This window comes from Mirounga angustirostris, unplaced genomic scaffold (assembly GCF_029215605.1).
Source record: "Mirounga angustirostris isolate CCGP_5_RB_7025 unplaced genomic scaffold, mMirAng1.0.hap1 SCAF_9, whole genome shotgun sequence".
NCBI lineage: Eukaryota > Metazoa > Chordata > Mammalia > Carnivora > Phocidae > Mirounga > Mirounga angustirostris.
In genome coordinates this window covers 117793941-117813634 of record NW_026991717.1, presented here as the reverse complement: position 1 = coordinate 117813634, position 19694 = coordinate 117793941, and the positions used below count along the sequence as shown (strand labels likewise).

The 19694-nt window shown below is 43.5% G+C and overlaps 2 protein-coding genes across 5 annotated transcripts in view; one reads left to right on the top strand and one right to left on the bottom strand.

Moving 5' to 3' along the window:
* NEK9 (NIMA related kinase 9) overlaps positions 1 to 7666 on the top strand; it is a 37299-nt gene extending 29633 nt beyond the window's left edge. For both annotated transcript variants that reach the window (XM_064571384.1, XM_045901259.2), the window contains 3 exons: positions 1094 to 1255; positions 2491 to 2700; positions 4610 to 7666. In XM_064571384.1, coding sequence (XP_064427454.1) covers positions 1094 to 1255; positions 2491 to 2700; positions 4610 to 4732 — 495 coding nt within the window. In that variant the 3' untranslated portion in view covers positions 4733 to 7666. The remainder of the gene's footprint in view (positions 1 to 1093; positions 1256 to 2490; positions 2701 to 4609) is intronic.
* Positions 4 to 19633, bottom strand: ZC2HC1C (zinc finger C2HC-type containing 1C). Of its 3 annotated transcripts, XM_064571385.1 has the most exons (4): positions 19467 to 19614; positions 18699 to 18808; positions 17286 to 18606; positions 9867 to 11179 (listed from the first exon to the last, which is right to left on the bottom strand). In XM_064571385.1, the coding sequence occupies exons 3-4, from the start codon at positions 18585 to 18587 to the stop codon at positions 10916 to 10918; spliced, it is 1566 nt and encodes a 521-aa protein (XP_064427455.1). In that variant the 5' UTR covers positions 18588 to 18606; positions 18699 to 18808; positions 19467 to 19614; the 3' UTR covers positions 9867 to 10915. The 3 variants fall into 3 exon arrangements, with proteins under 3 accessions (XP_064427456.1, XP_064427455.1, XP_045757214.1); XM_064571386.1 differs by lacking the exons at positions 9867 to 11179; positions 18699 to 18808 and adding an exon at positions 4 to 136 and having other exon boundaries at positions 19467 to 19633; XM_045901258.3 differs by lacking the exon at positions 18699 to 18808 and having other exon boundaries at positions 9868 to 11179; positions 19467 to 19616.
* Between the last annotated feature and the right edge of the window lie 61 nt (positions 19634 to 19694).

The following is a 19694-nucleotide window of genomic DNA, read 5'->3' as shown; positions in this document are numbered from 1 at the left end:
TAATTCCTTTGGCAGAGGTATCTTCGATAAAACATTAGGCCCTTTGCAGCAACTAGAAAGGAGCTGTCGGCATCTTTCTGTGTCCCGTGCCCCATTCAAGTATTCTACAGCAGGCATTGAGTCTTCTGATTTCCACCTGGAACAAAATTACCAAATCTCTAATCCTTTTTTCTTCCTGACAAGGAGAGGCACAAAATGTTCTCATACCTGTAGTACTTACATGAATGTAAGTAAATTAAGGAAACCTTCCTTGAAGGCAGTTTTTGTAATGCATGTATGCAAAGGTTAAGCCTAGAGATTTTGTACTGTGGTTTGTAGAAGTGGAATATTGGGGCAGTCAGAATGTTTTATAGTAGAGAGATGGGTTATGAGAGTTGAATTGCAGACAGTAAAAATGTTAGAGTATATTTATTTGGATGGAAAGTTGGTTACAACATATGACTGGGCAGAAAAAGTTGGAACACCTTAGCCTCAGGACCCCATTCTCTTAGAAAATATAAATGCATAGAAGAATGTCTGCTATGAAGACTGAAAGCAGTATTCCTCATTTTAACAGTGTTTATCCATGAGTGATGGAATTGCTAGTCCTTTTGCCCATCTGTATTTTCTCATTTTCTACATTGAGCATTTGTAGTTTGTGAAATTTTAAATTTTTACCAAAAAAAAAAAAAGAACCTAGAGATTTAAAGCTGCCCTTATAAGACAACTAAACTCGATAGCCACGTAGGAGTAGGAATGGAGGAAGTTTCAGTCTCAGCCTTGAGCAGCCTGGCCACTGGCCTCACTGTCATCACCTTCGAGCTCCCCAGATCACTGAATAGGCTGTGTAGAATAAGTGTGTTGGGGAGAAGTGCCACACACTCCAAACTGTGTTCTTGAATTTGAGTTTGAATTCGAATCGCTGTTACTCATCTGAGGAAGGGATTGCCTGCTCTTGACAGGTACAGTGAGCTGTGTTGAACCCACAACTGTCATGCCCCACTAGAGGGTGCTGATGTCACAACAGAGGGAAAGCTGGAGCAAGATGGGAATTGGGGAGAAAGAAAATAAACCGCTCAAACAGAACTGATGAGATTCTTTCTCTTATACATAGGAGCTGGAAAATGCAGAATTCATCCCCATGCCTGACAGCCCATCTCCCCTTAGTGCAGCTTTTTCAGAATCTGAGAAAGATACCCTGCCCTATGAAGAGCTACAAGGACTCAAAGTGGCCTCTGAAGCTCCTGTGGAACACAAGCCCCCAGTAGGAGCCTGGGTAACTGAACTTTTTGCCTTTAAGTCACAACTAAGTAGGCAGAGAGCTCTCCACACTTCTTCTGGCCTCGCCATTTCCCCTAGCTTCCTCGGTCTCTCACTGCCCTATATCAACTCATTATACTGTCTGTTCAGTAGTGCTTAAAGCCCTAGGCTTACCTGAGTCTGCCTTGGAAAAAAGTATTGACCCTTTCAGATTCCTGATGGGCTAACAGCTTTCTACACCAGAGGACTGTCTGTCTTTTCTCTCTGCCTCAGGAGTACCAAAATTAAAGTTCCAAAATTCAAATCCAGTTTTTTTGACACTGCTAGTGTGGGTTGGAGGCTCTCAATATGAGTAAGAAATAATGCTTGTAGTCTAGTGAGGGAGGCACAATTGTGTGCCTTAACCTTGGTAGAAATCAAATTGTGGTAAATGCCTCAATCAAATGCAAACCCCAGGGGTCATCAAGCTTTTTCTATAAAGGGCTACAGAGTAATTATTTTAGGCTTTATGGACCATACAGTCCCTTCTGCAACTACTCAACTTTGACATTGTTGTACAAAAGCAGCCATAGATAATACGTAATGAATGAGCATGATTGTGTTCCAATAAAACTTCATTTACAAAAACAGGCAGCAGTAGGCTGGATTTGGCCAGGGGCTATTATTTGCTGACCCTTCCTATAAACAAAGTACAGTAGAAGGGAGAGAAATCCAGACTAGAAAAGATGTAATAAAACCTTTGAAACTTCAAGATGAATGTTTTAATTCCTCTGTCAATTAGCTTTCTTGAATTATTTTGGCAGTACTATTTACTGAACACCTCTCAAATGTCTTCTAAAGTGTGATCCACTACATTTCATGGATATTGACCCTTTGGATCACAGTGTTCTCAACTGTGATCAGAAAGACTTGTTCCAAGCCAAATCATGCCTTCCCCCACTTCAGCATTTTCAATGGGATGATATCAGTGCACTTTAAATTTGTTTGCAGAAGTTCTCCAAAACAGAGGATTGTTCTTTTACCTTAGCCTAACAGAGCCTGAGGCACTGAGAGTTCTCTTGCCCTGTTAGGTTAGAGCGAAGTGCTGTTGTAATCCCAGCGTTTTCTGCTCCTGTTGCATTTACTTTGTGTTTCTGTATGGTTTATCATGTTACTTTAAAAGTAAAATCTGATAGCATTTAGAGGGAGGTTGGGTTGGGGAGCTGTGGCATCCAGGCAGAACCGCCTATGACCTCTTCCTCCTCTCCTTAGCCACCTCGGCTGAATTCTGCAGAGACATGTGCTGGGAAGGCAGCGCCATTAACTCCTACCTGTGCGTGCAGCACTCTGCAGGGGGAGGTTGAGAGATTGCAGGGGTTGGTGGTAAAGTGTCTGGCTGAACAACAGAAGCTACAGCAAGAAAACCTCCAGATTTTTACTCAACTACAGAAGCTGAACAAGAAATTAGAAGGAGGGCAGCAGGTGAGAGCATTAAAAGAATAATTCAATCTCTGATTCTGTTTTGAAAAATCACAGAAACAGAACACCAATAGACACTAAAACAGACTTACTCCTTTGCAAGTACTTATATTTTGATGATGTAACTTTTGTAATTAATCCCAGCAGCCCTGGGCCTTGTTCAGGTGCCTGCGTTAAATTATCTTTATCACCTGACTTCCATGGTTTTTTGTTACTCTAGTTTTTCTTTTACTTTTTATTATGAAAAACTAAGCATTACAGTTCAGTGAATACTCATACCACCATCTGGGTTCATCAGTTGTTAACATGTTGCTTGTTTTAAATGTGTGTGTATGTGTGTTTAAAATATATGAGGATATATATCTGTATTTAAAATATATCTGGGTATATGTGTGTGTGTGTGTGTTACTCTTTTGCTAAACCATTTTCAAATAAATTATAAAAGTCATGACATAGGCCCCCTAAATAGTTTTTACACACACCCAAAAATACATTTATTCTCCCAGATAACCACCATACTATTATCATACATAACACAGTTTATGCTAATATTACCTCAGTTTTCATCCAGTATCCAGAATTTTCCAAGTTTTCCCACAAAAATGTCCTTTATGACTGTTTTTATCAGATCAGAATCCAATTAAGGTCTCTATACTACATTGTTATGTCTCGTTTCTTTTTATCTAGAATACTCCCCTCTACTACGATCACCTTTTTTTTTTTTTTTTTTTTTTTAATTTTCATGGCACTGACTAGCTAAAGAAGCAGGGTCAGTTGTTTAACAAAATGGGCCACATTCTGGATTTGTCCTCTGTTTTCTTTATCAGACATTATCTAACTTGTTCTTTTGTCACCCTGTCATTTCTATAAACTGGAAGTTAGACTTAAGGCTTGATTATATTTGAATTAAGCATTTTTTGTAAAAACATTTCACAGGTGTTGCTGTTTGCATTGTTGTTTTAGAGAGAGCGAGCACAAGCAAAGGGGAAGGGGCAGAGGGAGACCGAGAGAGAGAATCTCAAGCAGACTCCGTGCTGAGTGCAGAGCCCGATGCTGTGCTCGATCCCACAACCCTGAGATCATGACCTAAGCCAAAATCAAGAGTCGGACGCTTAACCGACTGAGCCACGCAGGCGTTCCGTTTGCATCGTTTTTAAAAGTATTGCCATAGTATATTGCCCTGTTTAGAGTGAACCAGGAAAGGGAAATAAGGTTCAGCCCTTGGCTTTGCCAGTTCCTAGTTTTATGTGTCTGGACAAATTACTTGGTTTCTATGAGTCCTGTTTTCTCACCTGAAAGAGGAAAATAACACCATCTACCTTGAATGGTTGTTTTGAGGATTAAATGAAATCATGTCTATGAAAGTCCTTTGGAAAGTAATACACTCACTTGAGGTAAGCATGGGGTGATCGGCAGCTATAGCACACACGATTGTTCGGCTTGGGGCTGTCTTAGTTTTAAAATTGAGAGTTCTGGGCCGCTTGGGTGGCTCAGTCGGGTAAGCGTCTGCCTTTGGCTCAGGGCATGAGTCGCGTGAATCCGCATCAGGTTCCCTGCTCAGTGGGGAGTCTGCTTCTCCCTCTACCCTTGCCCCCTGCTCATGATCTCTCTCTCTCTCTCTCTCTCTCTCAAATGAATAAATAAATAAATAAATAAAATCTTTAAGAAAACAAAATAAAATTGAGAGTTTACATTCCAGAAAATCCTACAGTCCTGAGCAAACAGTTGGTCATCCTACCTGCAGCAAGTGTAAAGGTGTGGATTTTATTTAAAGTAGTAGTATTAAAGTATTATCTAAAGTAGTATTAGGAGCTTGTCACAGAACTGTGGCTACAGATCCTTAGAGGTCAGCATTGGAAACCTAGTCCTGAATCTCTGTGACTGGTGACAGTATTGTTTTTTGTGTGGACAGGTGGGGATGCATTCCAGAGGAACTCAGACGGCAAAGGAAGAGATGGAAATGGATCCAAAGCCTGACTTAGATTCAGATTCCTGGTGCCTCCTGGGAACAGACTCCTGTCGACCCAGCCTCTAGTCTCCTGAGCCTGTATGGCCTCCAGGAAACTGGGATCCAAAGAACTTCACAGCACACTTACTGAATGCAGAGAGCGCTTTCCTGGCTTTGTTCACTTGCAGACAAGGAGTGCAAGGCGGAGGCTCTGAAGCACTTTCCGTGTACACTTGGAGAGTGGCATTGCCTATTAGATAGGATCTAGGAGTGGTTTTGTTTTGGAGAATGGAAGGGCCCTGTGGCCCTGGCTTTGTCCTCAGTGACTGCCATAGCAACAGCAGCTCTGTACCTCATCTGGTGATCCCACCTTCGAAGAGGAGACACAATGCTCACCTTAATTTTGCTGGTAGCAGCTTATATCCCATTTATCATTTCACCATTACTTGGAAGCTGCCTTGGGAATTCAGCACCAGGCATTGCACCTCTGGGTGGAGAGAAAAGTGTGAAACTCGAGTGGGCTGGAACCAGGTGGGGCCCAGGCAGGGTCATCTGGAGAGTGGTAAAGTGGTAAAGCCTTCTCTGGAGCCCTGAGTCTGGGAAAATATGTCTGGTGGAGTCGATCTAGGGCTTGTTTTCAGAAAGTTCAGTTACTTTGCGCAGCTAAATGCTTTAGGAGGAAAAGTGGGCTTAGATTGCTTTTCCTCTGAGGGTCAATTAAAATGTCTTCAGTGAGGAGGAGAGAAAGAAGGCTAGGGTCCCTGCTCGTCACACAGCTGGGGTTGCCATCTGTGGCCGATGCAGGTAGGATTTCCTGACTTTGTAAGGTACCTCAAAAAGGTGAGCTGTCTCTTAGAAAATTGAATCAGTGGGGCAATAGGAATGGCCTTAAGAGAAAACCATGAGGGAGAGAGGTCCTCCTTTAGCTGCCTCTACTTGGTATCTTAGGAAGGTCTAGAATGCCTCTGCCTTCGTGGCTCTTAGGGTTCTAACTTTGACTTCAGCAGCCCCAACCACTCCCTTTCTGTATGTCTAGTCAGTATTTGTCCCCTTTTGGTGTTTTATGAAGCTATATCAGTGAATCTGTATCATCTTTCCTACTTGAGTGGCCCAAAGCCAGCACCAAAACCTGGTAGTCCCTGAAGCCTCACAGAACAGGTAGAAGCTGCCAAGTGAAAGGAATTTGGCTGAGAGCTCCATTCTAATCCCATAGTCATTATTATGTCCTTATAGACAAGGAGCAAGCTAGCTTTCCCAAAGAGAGAGTGTCCTCAAAGCTTTTGATGGTTTTTACTTAAGAATGTGAGCTTTGTGTTTTCACCTAACCTTATGAAATGTTCCTTTAGTATTTTGGGCCGTAGGAGTTGCCTTGATGAGTCTCACATTCTCCCTCCTTAGAAACCACTGAATTAATTTTTGTTTCATTTTCCCCAAACCAAAAAATGAATGTTTGATATCTCTTTAATATTTTGGAAGGACCTGTGCAATGGAAATTTTGCCATTGCCCTAAAACTGGTGAGATAAAGGCTGATGCTTGGGGAAAACCCCATGGCTGGGGATGGGCAACTCTGTTCAATGGGATTTTCTTTGGTTTGATGTTCCCATTGTTTTCTCAATTCTGGGAAGCCTAGTACAATGGTACTAACGTAATCACTAAAGCCTTTTCTTAAAATAAGGGAAGGGGCCAACCCCAGATTAAAGTTACAAGTTCTGGGGACTTGGGGGTTTGCTGTAAACCCCAGCAGTGGGTTTTGGTTCATCATGTAAATGCACCTTTGATTTTTTTAAGGACTGACTGGCTTTTCACGTTCCTGTATCCCTTATACCATCTCAGCAGGCCTGAGAGGCAGGCTCAGTTTGGGTGTTAATCCTGAGTATTGCTTCTGCTGTGGAACTGAGGAACAGGGGCATGTTGCTGAGACAGGGATGGAAGTGAGCATGGAAGGGAGGAGAGAGCACTGCTCTTGTTCTGGAGGGGAGCCATTCTCTAGCAGGGGAACACTGCTCATTTTCTCTAGCATGTTCCCTCGGGAAGTCTAGTTTGCTGTTAATCTGGCTGAGAATCTGAGTTCTGTGCCTTAGAGACAATTTGCACTTTCCCAATTGTGCCTGGGACAGCCATATGATTTTTCCCACCAAATAGCTATGCAAACAGAAACCAGTTCAAAGGTGGCAGCCATGCATTAGATAAAAATGAAAGGCAGCAGAAATGCCTTTGAATGGTTTTCTGTAGCTAATTCTCTTGAAGTTTGTCCTGCTTTTCTTTCTGCAGTGCTAGGTGTTTTCAGTTTCCCAGTAGTATTGCTTTTGAGTTATAGTATAACCTGAGTTACTCCTCTGCTCTGACATTGTTGCTGAAGAACTAGCTCATTGTTAGCCAGATGTTTGAAAGGTTGAGGGTGGAGTGGTTTGGCATTTCTGTTTTAAATAAACATTTAAACTCTCAATCAGTGCTATGCCTGCGCATGGACCTTAGTTACTGGGGATGAAACACCCAGATACTAGGCCTTTGTGAATCTTTGATTCAATGAGTCTTTATCTAAATAAATAAAAGACCTTGTAACAGAAACAACACAAGGGACATGTGCACAGATAATCTTTGCTTTTTTTTCCAGTTTCTTTTTCTTGCTAACAATCATTTGTGCTGCTATAACTTTTTTCCCCCCAAACTTCTCAAATACAGTGCTTAAAGTGCAGAGGGAGGAAAAAAATGAGCCACTGAAAGAGGAAGGAGCATTTCTTGTACTCACCTCCTCAATCACAGTGGGCTTTTTCAAGTGATAATGTGTATCTGTGTTTACAAAACTGTTTTCCCTCAAAGAGGGTGAACTGTATTTGGTCTCCCTGGCATAGCACAGCCAAGTTATCACTTCTCTTGGCTGAGCATTTCACTAAAGTGTAAAGTAAAAGCGGCCTTAAAGTCACATTTCATTTGATTTGCCATATATTTGGAAACATCCATAATAGAAAGAACAACTCTGGAGCAAGGATGTATTATAAATAAATTCTTTCAAATGAGTATCCCTGGGCCTCCAAAGAAGTATTATTCATTAGTGTCCTGCAGACTGGGCTAGCCGTCGTCAGGACTACAAAACATATTCCTTCCTGCCACAAAACCAAAAATCATTTATTACTTCAATGATTAACTATGGAAATAAACATGCTGATCACTAAACCTCACAGACTCAGGAACATTAGAGAGAAAAACACTGTATCACATCTCTGCTACTTCCTTTATAGTCGTGAAGAATGATAAATTAATGACCAAAAGCAAATGTTGGCCAAAAGGTACCATGCTGCATTAAATACCCTGCTGTTAAGAAGTACTATTTCACCACATCTGCATGTACTTTTATATGAAGTGAGTTTCACCATGAGATTTTCTTCCCATTGCTTAATCTTTTGAACTTTAAAATTTATAACTTTTGCTTGTACTGAAGGTTCTTGGATAAAGTATCACACATGGACAGTACCAAGCATCATTATCCACTGTCATCCTCTGCTATCCAGGAAGGAACTTAGATAGAAAAAGGGTTCTGACCTCTTCCCAAAGACCGGATCAAGCTAAATTCAAAAGACTAATAAATATTCCTAATCTTATCAAGGCCTATGCATTATTAAGATTGGAGGGAACACTGAGGCATTGATTATTGCGTTACTTCTCCAGCAATATAAGAATGAGTAACTGCTTCCTGTGTCTACAGAAGGCATTCCCCACACATATATTTGTTCTCCCCAGAGGGCCCTGACCTGTGAACTTAATCACATCATCCAGGATCCCAAACCCAAGTGCCTGTGGGGCCAGGCAGGAAAGGTGAGTAAGTGCAGCGGGCCAGGTGGGGCTGTGGTGATCGGCTCAGCCCGTCTGAAGGAGCACGCGGTTGGGGCTATGCAGGGTTGCTGGCCTGGTATTTCCAGAACTTCCGGCTTTTCAAGAGATTCTCCATATCCCAGTTTTTAAATGTCAGATCTATGTCAAATTGTAGGACAAAGCAGTCCATAGGCTACCACTTTGCGGCCTTGGCCACAGCTCATTCTTGCCATCTACTGCTTTTACCATCAAGTGTGAAACCTAACAGTTTGTACTTCACTAGACTTGCCTGGGGAGTGTATATACTGGGTTAAATATGCAGTGTGCATGTGAGGTTTCTTCAAGTGGCCAACCTAAGGCCCCACTATGTGATCCCTCTTTTTCTTTGCAACAGTTAAGAAGAGCATAAAGCAATTCAATAGGTACTGTTTTTTAAGTATGTACATTTTTTTTTCAGCCTAGAGCCCTGTAGCTTCACAGCTAAAGCCTTAAATTCACATTTCAAATTGGTCTGATCTATTAGCCCAACCATTCAGCAGAAGCTGCAGAGGAAATGGAACAAGAGTGAGTGGTCATTTGTTGTTAGTAGAACATGGTTTTATTGTCTGCTTAGTCACCTTGGCCCACATCAGGTTGGGTGTTTTTTCTCCAGTATTTAATTTTTTTTTAAGATTATTTATTTATTTATTTGACAGAGAGACACAGTGAGAGAGGGAACACAAGCAGGGGGAGTGGGAGAGGGAGAAGCAGGCTTCCAGCAGAGCAGGGAGCCCGATGTAGGGCTCGATCCCAGGACCCTGGGATCACGACCTGAGCCAAAGGCATACGCTTAACGACTGAGCCACCCAGGCGCCCCTTCTCCAGTATTTTAAACTAACAATTTTTTTTTAAGATTTTTTTTTTATTTATTTGACAGAGAGAGACACAGCGAGAGCAGGAACACGAGCAGGGGGAGTGGGAGAGGGAGAAGCAGGATTCCAGCCCAGCAGGGAGCCCGATGCAGGGCTCAATCCCAGGACCCTGGGATCATGACCCAAGCCAAAGGCAGACGCTTAACAACTGAGCCACCCAGGCGCCCCTTAAACTAACAATTTGAGTGATGCTCTCAGGACAATAATCCTACTGTTATTTCAGATCTGTTGTTCTATCTTCATCCTATCTCAACTGATACTACTGCCGACAGGCATTACCTTATCATTTCTCCCATCTGACCAATCTAGGACTTACTCATTTTATTAGTTAATTTTAAATCCCCAAACCCATTAATTGAAGGTCTAATTGTGAAGAGTACCTGCAGTATGCACAATTCTGCACAGAAAAAATTTAAAAGATCCGGTATTTTTTTCATCAGAGTTTACTTTCTAAAAGAGAAGTTCAGGGGCGCCTGGGTGGCTCAGTTGTTAAGCGTCTGCCTTCGGCTCAGGTCATGATCCCAGGGTCCTGGGATCGAGTCCCACATCGGGCTCCCTGCTCAGCGGGAGGCCTGCTTCTCCCTCCCACTCCCCCCTGCTTGTGTTCCTGTTCTCGCTGTCTCTCTCTGTCAAATAAATAAATAAAATCTTTTAAAAAATAAAAAATAAAAGAGAAGTTCACTGTGGTATAATGGGCAGGGACATGTGACATGGCAATGTCCCAGCTTGCTTTGATGGTAGATTTTACTGCCGCATTTAAAAAGCCATACACCCAACCTGATTTCAAAGCAGAATGCCAGCAATAGCTGAAACTGAAGTTTCTTCCTTCCTTCCTTCCTTTTTTTTTGTGGGGTGGTGGGAGGGAACATATGAAATCCTTTAGCCAAGTGCAACTACTGAGGCATACAGGATGCTCTCTCCCAGCCCTACCATGTAAAGCACATAAAGATGAGGTTCCCTTTATGGCACAGTACACGCAAGGAGGGTTCAGGATATACTGGCGCCCTAACTTTACATACTGGTATTGGCTTTTGGCCAGGACCATACATCACGGAGGTCAAGGATGAATTTCCATTTGCCTTACAGCAAAATCATATTATCTTTTATGAGATACCACCTGGGTAATCATGATCCTCTGACACCAACTCAGTCTCATGAACCGACGTCTTGCAAGAGCAAGAAGAGTGAACAGGAACCACACATACATGCAGAGCCGGGCAGGAAGGCACAGCAAACACAGGCACTTAGCACAAACCACAGGTCAGCCTTGCGAGAAGAGAGCTTTAATGTAGCCTGCTCACTACTCCTGAGTCTTCGCCCATCAGTTCTTAGGGCACTAACAAGGCACACCAGCCTGAGGTGGTGATTTCGTGGGAAGCTGCCTTTTGCCTCCCGCTGCTTAGCAATGGGTCTCTCCTCACTGATTTAAGCTCTGCAGGCAGATGTGGGAGATGTAAAAGTTTTAGTTCTGTTTTGCATCAAATTATTCTACTCCCATTTCTTGCTGAAGAGAAGCAGAGCCTTCTGAGGCTTCCAACCATTGTCCACTCAACTGTAATGCTTCCTTGGAGGTGGAGGCCGGTTCTTAATGGTCTTACACTTGGGAATGTGCCGCTCGGCCACCTTGGGAGCAAAGTGTCGGCTACAGTGAGGACACTGAATATAATCTGGATTTTCTGCAGGCAGGATGGGAGGCAAGTCTGAGGGGTTTCCACCTTTGGCAATGACCTGCTGGACCTCTCGAGCGTGACGGAGAGTACGGATGAAAGACTCATGCTTCTGTCTCCAGTTGCTCTTCTGAGGAGGTTCAGCCTGTAAGTGTGAGGAAGACTGATCATTCAACTTGGTGTTTACCGCATCTCCTGAGTCTTCATCAGAATGACAGTAAGGAAAAGGAAAGGGTGTTCATCCATAAGATCAAAGAGAACAGGAAGGGAGCAACAGAGCTGACTTGCCAGAGTGGAGGCACTTAAGCTAAGGGCCTGCTTGGTGCTTACAGATACAGGCAGTGGAGAGGGAAGAGGTGCAGGGCTGAGAATAAATTGGATCCCTGGGGCCCCTCTCCCATCTTGCACATCCAAGTGTCTGTCACTTCCCACACTCTCACAGGAGAACGGGGGTGTATTCTCTGGAGAAACTGAACCAGACAGGTTTCAGACTCAGGGAGTCCAGGCATAGTGGAGAACGGGGTAATATTGAGGCTGAAAGTTGGGATTAAGTGCAAGTATACGTGATGAATTATGGAACTGTTGGCCTCCTTCTCCCACTCAGCTCCCAGGATATCAAACACACTGGCACCCTCATAGGAGATAGGAGTTCTCTGAATGCACCAAGGAGTCGAGAGAAAAGCCATTAGATGCTGACCTTGAGTGACTCCAGTGAAAAGGCTCACTATTTGATAACCCTAATATGAAGGCCTTTAGTCAACATGCCCCACTTAAGCTTAAATATGAATGGACAACCTGGGATCATCAGATATTTGAGTAAAGCTCTAACAAGAGAGAAACCAAAACAGGTACATGAATTCTCTCTCGCTCTCTCTCAGGAAACAGGGATAAGACAGGTAAAAGAAAACTTAAAACCAGAGAACCAGAAAGAACTATTATAAATTAAAACTGTGATAGCTAAGGGGTGCCTGGGTGGCTCAGTCGGTTGAGCATCTGACTCTTGATTTCAGCTCAAGTCATGATCTCGGGGTCATGGGATCGAGCCCCATGTCGGGCTCCATGCTCAGTGCGGAGTGTGCTTGTCCCTCTCCCTCTGCTCCTCCCCCTGATCACTTGTTCTCGCTCTTTCTCTCTCAAATAAATAAATGAAAACCTTTATTTAAAAAAAAGACCATTAAAAAAAAACAGTGATAGCTAAAAATAAAAATAGAAATGTAAAATGTCAAGAAAATTACTCAGAATGGGAAAAAGATCAAGATGGAAAGTAGAAAAGATTAGGAAATTAGAAAGCCGATCCAGGAAGTCCAACACCTGACCAAAAGGAGTTCCAAAAAGAATTAAAAAAGCACACAGAAGAAATTATTAAATAAATAATACAATAAACATTCCTAGAATTAAGTTCACTGCTCTTGAAATTGAAATAGTCTACCAAGTATCCAACATAATCATTGTAAAATTTCAGAATTTCAGAATAGAGAGAGAAGCCTGTAAGCTTTCAGAAAAAGAGAAACACTGAAAGAGGTTTCATACAGTGGAGCAGGAAGCAATATGGCATCAGATTTCTCAACAGTAACACTGGATGCTAAAAACTAGTGGGAAAACCCCTTAAAAGTTCTAACAGAAAATAATTTTCTACCTAGAATTCTATACCTGGTCAAATCATCCATCAAATATAAAGCTATTGTATAGATATTTTCATTCATTCTGAGACCAAAAAAAAAAAAAAATGCTTCCCATGCATTTTCTTTCTTTTTTTTTTTTTTTAAAGATTTTATTTATTTATTTGAGAGAGAGAATGAGAGACAGCACAAGAGGGAAGAGGGTCAGACGGAGAAGCAGGCCCCCCGCTGAGCGGGGAGCCCGATGCGGGACTTGATCCCAGGACTCCAGGATCATGATCTGAGCCGAAGGCAGTCGCTCAACCAACTGAGCCACCCAGGCGCCCCCCCATGCACGTTTCTTGAAAGCTTCAGCAGAGCAAGGATTAAAACAAGAAAAAGGAAGACCTAAGAAGCTGGAAACAGGACCCAAGACAGAAAAGAAGCAAAGAGAAGTCCCGAAACAATAGGTCTGCACCAGGCCTACAGAATAACCAGTCCAGACTGGTGCAGGAGGAGAAAGGAGTGATGGGAGGGAAGTTTCCAGAACAAGAAAAAAAAAAAATCAAACCAATGGATTAGGTGTTTGAGCATTTACAAAAACACTAATAGGTGCCTGACATCAGACGGATCATTTAGGAAAAAAAAAAATTAAAACATAATAAAAAAATTATTTAAAAAAAAATTAAAGACAGGTATGTAGGAAACCAAGCAAATGAAAACATGAGTCAGCTGTTAATTCCAGGTACATGTGTTCACTCATCGGTGAACAAAATTTACATGGTTATTATAATGTAAAAGCTGACTACTGGTTTAACCCAAAATTGTGATTCCACTACAATGGAAGGAGAAGGAAGGAGAAAAGTAAAAGGAGAGGAGATGTGAAAGAGAGCTTAACCCGAAGCATTCATAGGAGGAAGTCAACAGATAATGTGCAAAACTGATTAATCAAGAAAATAAGCATATTACTGAGAAATATGGAAACGCATACCAGAAGAGTCATCTATCAGGAACTGAAGACTGCCACTGGGGGCCCGATTAGGCTGGAAAAGGGTGAGGCAGGATCCTACTCGTTGCCCTTGTAAGTCACTTAGTACATGATTTTTAAAATGTATTCAAATATTATTTAAATTAATATAAAATGAATTTTAAAAAGAAAAAAGAAAGAAGGCAAGTAGCTGTTTGGTGATCTGATATCATTCATGATGAATGACAGGAAGAGATATTATCAAAGCAAAAGGATCCTTCAGGAGAGAGTGTTACTGAAATAGACAAGAAGGCAAGAGAATTTGTGTGTTAGAGACGGTATCCAAGAATTTTTTAAAAGAATTAGGGGGAAATTCCTCAAGTATATGATAGTTGGGGCGCCTGGGTGGCTCATTTGTTAAGCATCTGCCTTCGGCTCAGGTCCTGATCCCAGGGTCCTGGGATCGAGCCCCGCATCTGGCTCCCTGCTCTGTGGGAAGCCTGCTTCTCCCTCTCCCACTCCCCCTGCTTGTGTTCCCTCTCTCGCTGTGTCTCTCTCTGTCAAATAAATAAAATCTTTAAAAAAAAAAAGAAAGAAAAAATCCAACTTATCTTTAAAAAAAAGTATATGATAGTTCATCATATTGAATGAACTATTAATTCATCATATTGAAATCTTATTCAATTAACACTTATAATCACAAAGCACAAAGATGTGGTCTCTGTGCTCAAATGAGACCAGAGCTAGGAGTCTGCTGGAAGCTATGTGAAAATTAAAGGACAGAAGGAAAGTCACCTGTTCTTGTGAATACACTAGAGGAATAACAGGGAGACACAACCACTTGGCTTCCAAAGGCACAAAGCTTTGGAATAAGACTTAGAACATTCCAAGGAGGGGAGTGCATCTCAATCCAGATCCTTTCTGCTTCGGTGTCCTCAATGCATCATATTCCCCCGCAAAACTAGTTTCCACAAAGCTCAGGCGTCTGATCTCAGAAATCCAATTCCTTTGCTTCACCGTTACTGCATTTAGGAATTTAAGAAACACAAGATTCTTTCAGGGGCCTGCCAGAAACACACTATAGTAGGACAGAGAAGACCCCGGTGGATTATTGGGTTGACCAGAAAGCAAACAGGAAAGAACAGGAACCAGTGATTATATCATTATCTGCAAGAGCAGAATGTTAAATTCTTGTTGGAAACTGGACTTCAGGTAGATCATCTCTGAACACAGAAGGGACGTTTTTGTGTTTATCTTCCAAACTGTACTGAAAGAAATAACCACAATAAACTTCTCCTAACAGCCACCATATAAATTTGGGTTTTTAAAGGCCCCAGCAAGTACTGTAGCCCATAAACTGTAAAGTGCTTAGCGGACAAAAGGTGCTAGTGCAGCATAGGGACGATTGGAAAGAAATGAAAACAGAGGGCGCCTGGGTGGCTCAGTTGGTTAAGCGACTGCCTTCAGCTCAGGTCATGATCCTGGAGTCCCAGGATCGAGTCCCACATCGGGCTCCCTGCTCGGCAAGGAGTCTGCTTCTCCCTCTGACCCTCCCCCCTCTCCTGCTCTCTCTCTCAAATAAATAAATAAATAAAATATTTTAAAAAAATGAAAACAGAATATGCTCTCATATTTTGTTAGAAAATTAGAGTTGGGGCGCCTGGGTGGCTCAGTTGGTTGAGCGACTGCCTTCGGCTCAGGTCATGATCCTGGAGTCCCGGTATCAAGTCCCACATCGGGCTCCCTGCTCGGCAGGAAGTCTGCTTCTCCCTCTGACCCTCCTCCCTCTCATTCATGCTCTCTGTCTCTCATTCTCTCTGTCTCAAATAAATAAATAAAATCTTTAAAAAAAAAATTAGAGTTGGATGGGACTTTGAGATCATGTGTTCTAGGCTTTCCCAAACTTTGGTCATTTGCATACCACTTTCACTTTATCCCCCTAACCATAAATTACTTAATATTTTTCTTTAAGTTCATGATTCCTAAAAACCATGGGGCTTCATATCTTGTTACATTTTTCGAATACACACTAAAACTACTAAAATAAAAAATGTTTGCCAGCAAACTGCACTTTGAGAAACACTCATTTACAAGCCAAGGGGCATAACGTTGACAGGGTGGTAGACTTATTCATGAGACAATCTCCAGATCTGACTGTCCAAATATGCCTGTGAAGTACCCCTAAACTTACCATGCAAGTGTCTCACAGTCTTTACAACCTAGTTTTTCTGCAGCTGGAATGTTAACCAAAAATAGTATCCTTTACCTTTAAGGTGTTTACACTCTAAATGGGGAGAAAAAGGGTTGCAAACTTAATTGTGTTTCATGTATTTACTAAGAAGGTATATCAGAATTGAGCTAATCTTGAAAAGGTAGATACAGTTATAGGAGTTGTAACAAATCCTGATCTTGGGAGGTGGCAGAGTATATTGCAAAGAGCAAGGAACTCTCTCCCAGGGGTGAAGTGCTGCATCATTTTTTTCTTTATATTTTTCAAACCTTTTTAATTTTCTACAGTAAACATTTATTACTTTTATAATCAATAGGACATATATTTTTTAAGTCTAGATTTTGCAGTCATTCTGACCCAGATTTATATGCTGACTCTGCCATTTATTATTATTTTTTTAAAGATTTACTTACTACATGTATCATATGATCTCACTGATATGAGGAATTCTTAATCGCAGGAAACAAACTGAGTGTTGTTGGAGTGGGGGGTGGGATGGGAGGGATGGGGTGACTGGGTGATAGACACTGGGGAGGGTATGTGCTCTGGTAAGCGCTGTGAATTGTGCAAGACTGTTGAATCTCAGATCTGTACCTCTGAAACAAATAATGCAATATATGTTAAGGAAAAAAAAAAGAAGAAGAAGAAGGTAGCGGGAGGGGAAGAATGAAGCGGGGGAAATCGGAGGGGTAGACGAACCATGAGAGACGATGGACTCTGAAAAACAAACAGGGTTCTAGAGGGGAGGGGGTGGGAGAATGAGTTAGCCTGGTGGTGGGTATTGAGGAGGGCACGTTCTGCATGGAGCACTGGGTGTTATGCACAAACAATGAATCAAGGAACACTTCATCTAAAACTAATGATGTAATGTATGGGGATTAACATAAGAATAAAAAAATAAAATAAAATATTTTTAAAAAAAAGATTTACTTACTTATTTCAGAGAGAGTACACAAGCGGAGTGAGGGGCAGAGGGAGAGAGAGAATCCTCCAACAAATTCCCCACTGAGCACAGAGCCTGATGTAGGGCTGGGGCCTGATGCGGGAGCCCAATGTGGGGTTCGTGGGGCTCAATCCCAGGACCCTAAGATCATGACCTGAGCCAACATCAAGAGTCAGATGCTTAACCGACACTTAACTGACTGAGCCAGCCAGGCTCCCCATATGTGCCGACTCTGCCATTTAAAGCTGTTTGTGATCTTAAGCAAGTTAAACTCTCTGCGACTTGATTTTTGAATGGATTGAATAAGAGACAACAAAGCCCTAACAGGGTTGTGGTGAAGATCTTATGAAAAGCTCCCATCACAGTGACTGGCACACAGCTGTAATCAATAAATGTTAATTCTCACTTTCTCCCTATATGACACATGAATTTGTTCTAAAGAAAACTGATACAACATCCCCTTTACAATGATCCCCACTCAAAGTCAAATCCATAAGGCCCTTGCCTTGTTACCTTGACTGAGGCTGGTCCCTTCCAGTTCAAGTACTGCTCTAGTTCTGTGCCCTTGGCCCGGGCCCTGGAGGAGTCAAACACTTTCCTCTTGGAACCCTGCATCCTGCAGCAGACGTTGGAGTGTCTCTCCAGCCTGAGCAACAGAAACTTGCGTCCACAGTGGCTACATTCGCCAAGTTCGGGCTCTTCAGTGGAACAGCTGGAAACCGAGGAGTCTGGTACCTTAGACAAACTAGGATTGCTGGTGGCTCCCCGCAAAGCGTGGCCAGGCCCTTCTGAAGACTGAGGACACTCCTCTGATGGCTCTGAGACTAGGTCTCGGATTTTGTAATTGCTTGCCACCAGTCTTTCCCTTTTGAGCTTCTGTATTCCATAATCAGAGAGCTGAAACGGACTAGAATTTTCTCGAGACCGTCCCCAAGTTTCATCCTCCCCCCTGTCTCTACTGAAGACCTCCTCAGACCCGAATTCTGGGGAGAAGGTAGGTTTGTATGTGGTGTTGCTATTACCTTTACCTCTCCTCCTGGGGAGTGTCATTCTCTGTAGCTCTCTTTTTTCATTTTCCTTAGCCTGTTTCTTTTCTTTCTGGATCCTTCTGAGTTCCTCCTCTGTCTTCTTCAGCTTTTCCCTTAGAAGGGTCTCTTTTCTTCGGATTTCCTCCTGTAAGCTCTCCCCTGCAGCTTCTAGTCTTTGGATCTGCACCCACTCAGTCCTGTTGGGGTTTGCAACAACAGCACGAGCCACAGCTGGATTCACCCAGTTCCTTGAATCAAAACTGCTGTATGGAAACTCTCTTGGTTCAGGGGTTCTTGGAGAGACATTCTGGTCCCCATCAATGCCAGCCTCACGTGTACTATGAGACTTCGTATGGAACACGGGTTTCAGGGGGTATGCCCGGTCTACCCCAACTTGCTTCTTTGTGAAGGGGATGAATTCCTGATTATTTGCTTTGGAATACCGGGACTGAGGACTTGATGAGTAAAACAAACCCTTTGCTTGGCCCTGGGGATTGCTTCTTGAATCTTGCTGGCTGATTCCAACACAGTGGGGATAGGAGTAGTTCCGGGCTTTTGTGCAGGTGTTCCACTTGGAGTGAGTGTAGAGATTATCCAGTGTCAGCTCTTTGTTGCTCAAAAGCTTCTGCCGGGAATTGTTCCTCAGATGCCCCATGGAGGACCGCTGAGGAGAGTCACCTTTTTCATAGGGCTTTTGTTTAGCTGAGAGGAGCCCTGGAGCTTCTGTTTTATTATAAGGAAGCATAACGCCCACAGGCAGAGGTGGTGCCAACTGGAGGCCAGCCATTCAGGGACTGGACTGAAGCCTGGAGGAGATTTAAACCAGATATATGTGAGGAGTTTGTCTGAGGTTTCCCCCCCCACTGCTAAAGTAAAACTGTTTCTACATTTGTCCTACCTACATATTCTCTTGAACTTTTTAGGGACAGTGGTGCTGGGTCTGCCAGAGCTTTCCTTCAATAAGCATTTGGTGAATGCTCATTATTTCCTGTGGGTGCTTATTATGTCCTGAGGATAGAAAAACGAGTGTGACACGGGTGTTCCTGCCACCTAGCTTTATTCCAGTACCAGTCTCTGCCATACGCAGTGATATTCCTGCCATACACAGCAGACTCCCTAGGTGGGGGAAAGATTTACTGGATCGAAAGTCAGGTTTTAGGCCTGTGACACAGGACAAGCAACTTTCCCTTCCTGGCTGGTTTCTTCACCCGTAAACTGAAGTTTCGCTGAGTTACATGACTGGCAATTAGGAACCTTAGGACTCTGAGTCCAGCCCTATCGGTTCACAGGTGAGCAAACTGCGGCCTAGAGGTAAGTGACTGGCACAAAGAGCTCTCCAGCTTCCCTCCTGCTGGAACCGTGCTTGACTCCAAAGAACACAAAGGCCGCTCGTGGCCTGCAGCAGGTGCCTGGCTGTGAAACCCTCACCCAAGAAGTCCCCGCGGCGCGGAGAGCGAAAGGTCTGTAACCTGAGAGGTGGAGGCCAGCTGACCTGGCCGCCGCAGCTTTTAGATCCGGAACGCTGAAGTCACGCACTGTCCCACAGGGTCAGCCGGGGCGCCCCCACTGGGGACTCCGCTTTGGGAACAAGCCCTCGCTCTTCTGTCCATGGGGCCCTTGGGAAGTCGAGGTGCTGACCCCATGTCTGCCCCCCCCTTCCGCGTACCTGAGGCTCTGGCGGACGGTTCCTGCTCAGGGAAAACCCCAGGACTCAGTTTTCCAGACCAGACCTCCCCCCACCTCAACCGATCGCCGCCCAGGCGTTCTCTGCGGGCCTCTGTTTTTCTCGTTGCCTGGAGACGGAGCGCGTGCGCGCCCAGCCCCTTCTGTAGCCGCGAACGCCGCCCGGAAGCGCGCGCAGGCGCAGCCCGCACGCGGTCCGGAGCCGCCCGCG

What these genes read in the sequence shown, in the direction of transcription:
- ZC2HC1C (XM_045901258.3), bottom strand. Translation starts at nt 18,587, where the DNA reads ATGGCTGGCCTCCAGTTGGCACCACCTCTGCCTGTGGGCGTTATGCTT. An exon ending in AGGGACCAGCCTCAGTCAAG is followed by an intron (nt 11,180 to 17,285) that starts GTAACAAGGCAA and finishes TCACACTTACAG; the next exon opens with GCTGAACCTCCTCAGAAGAG.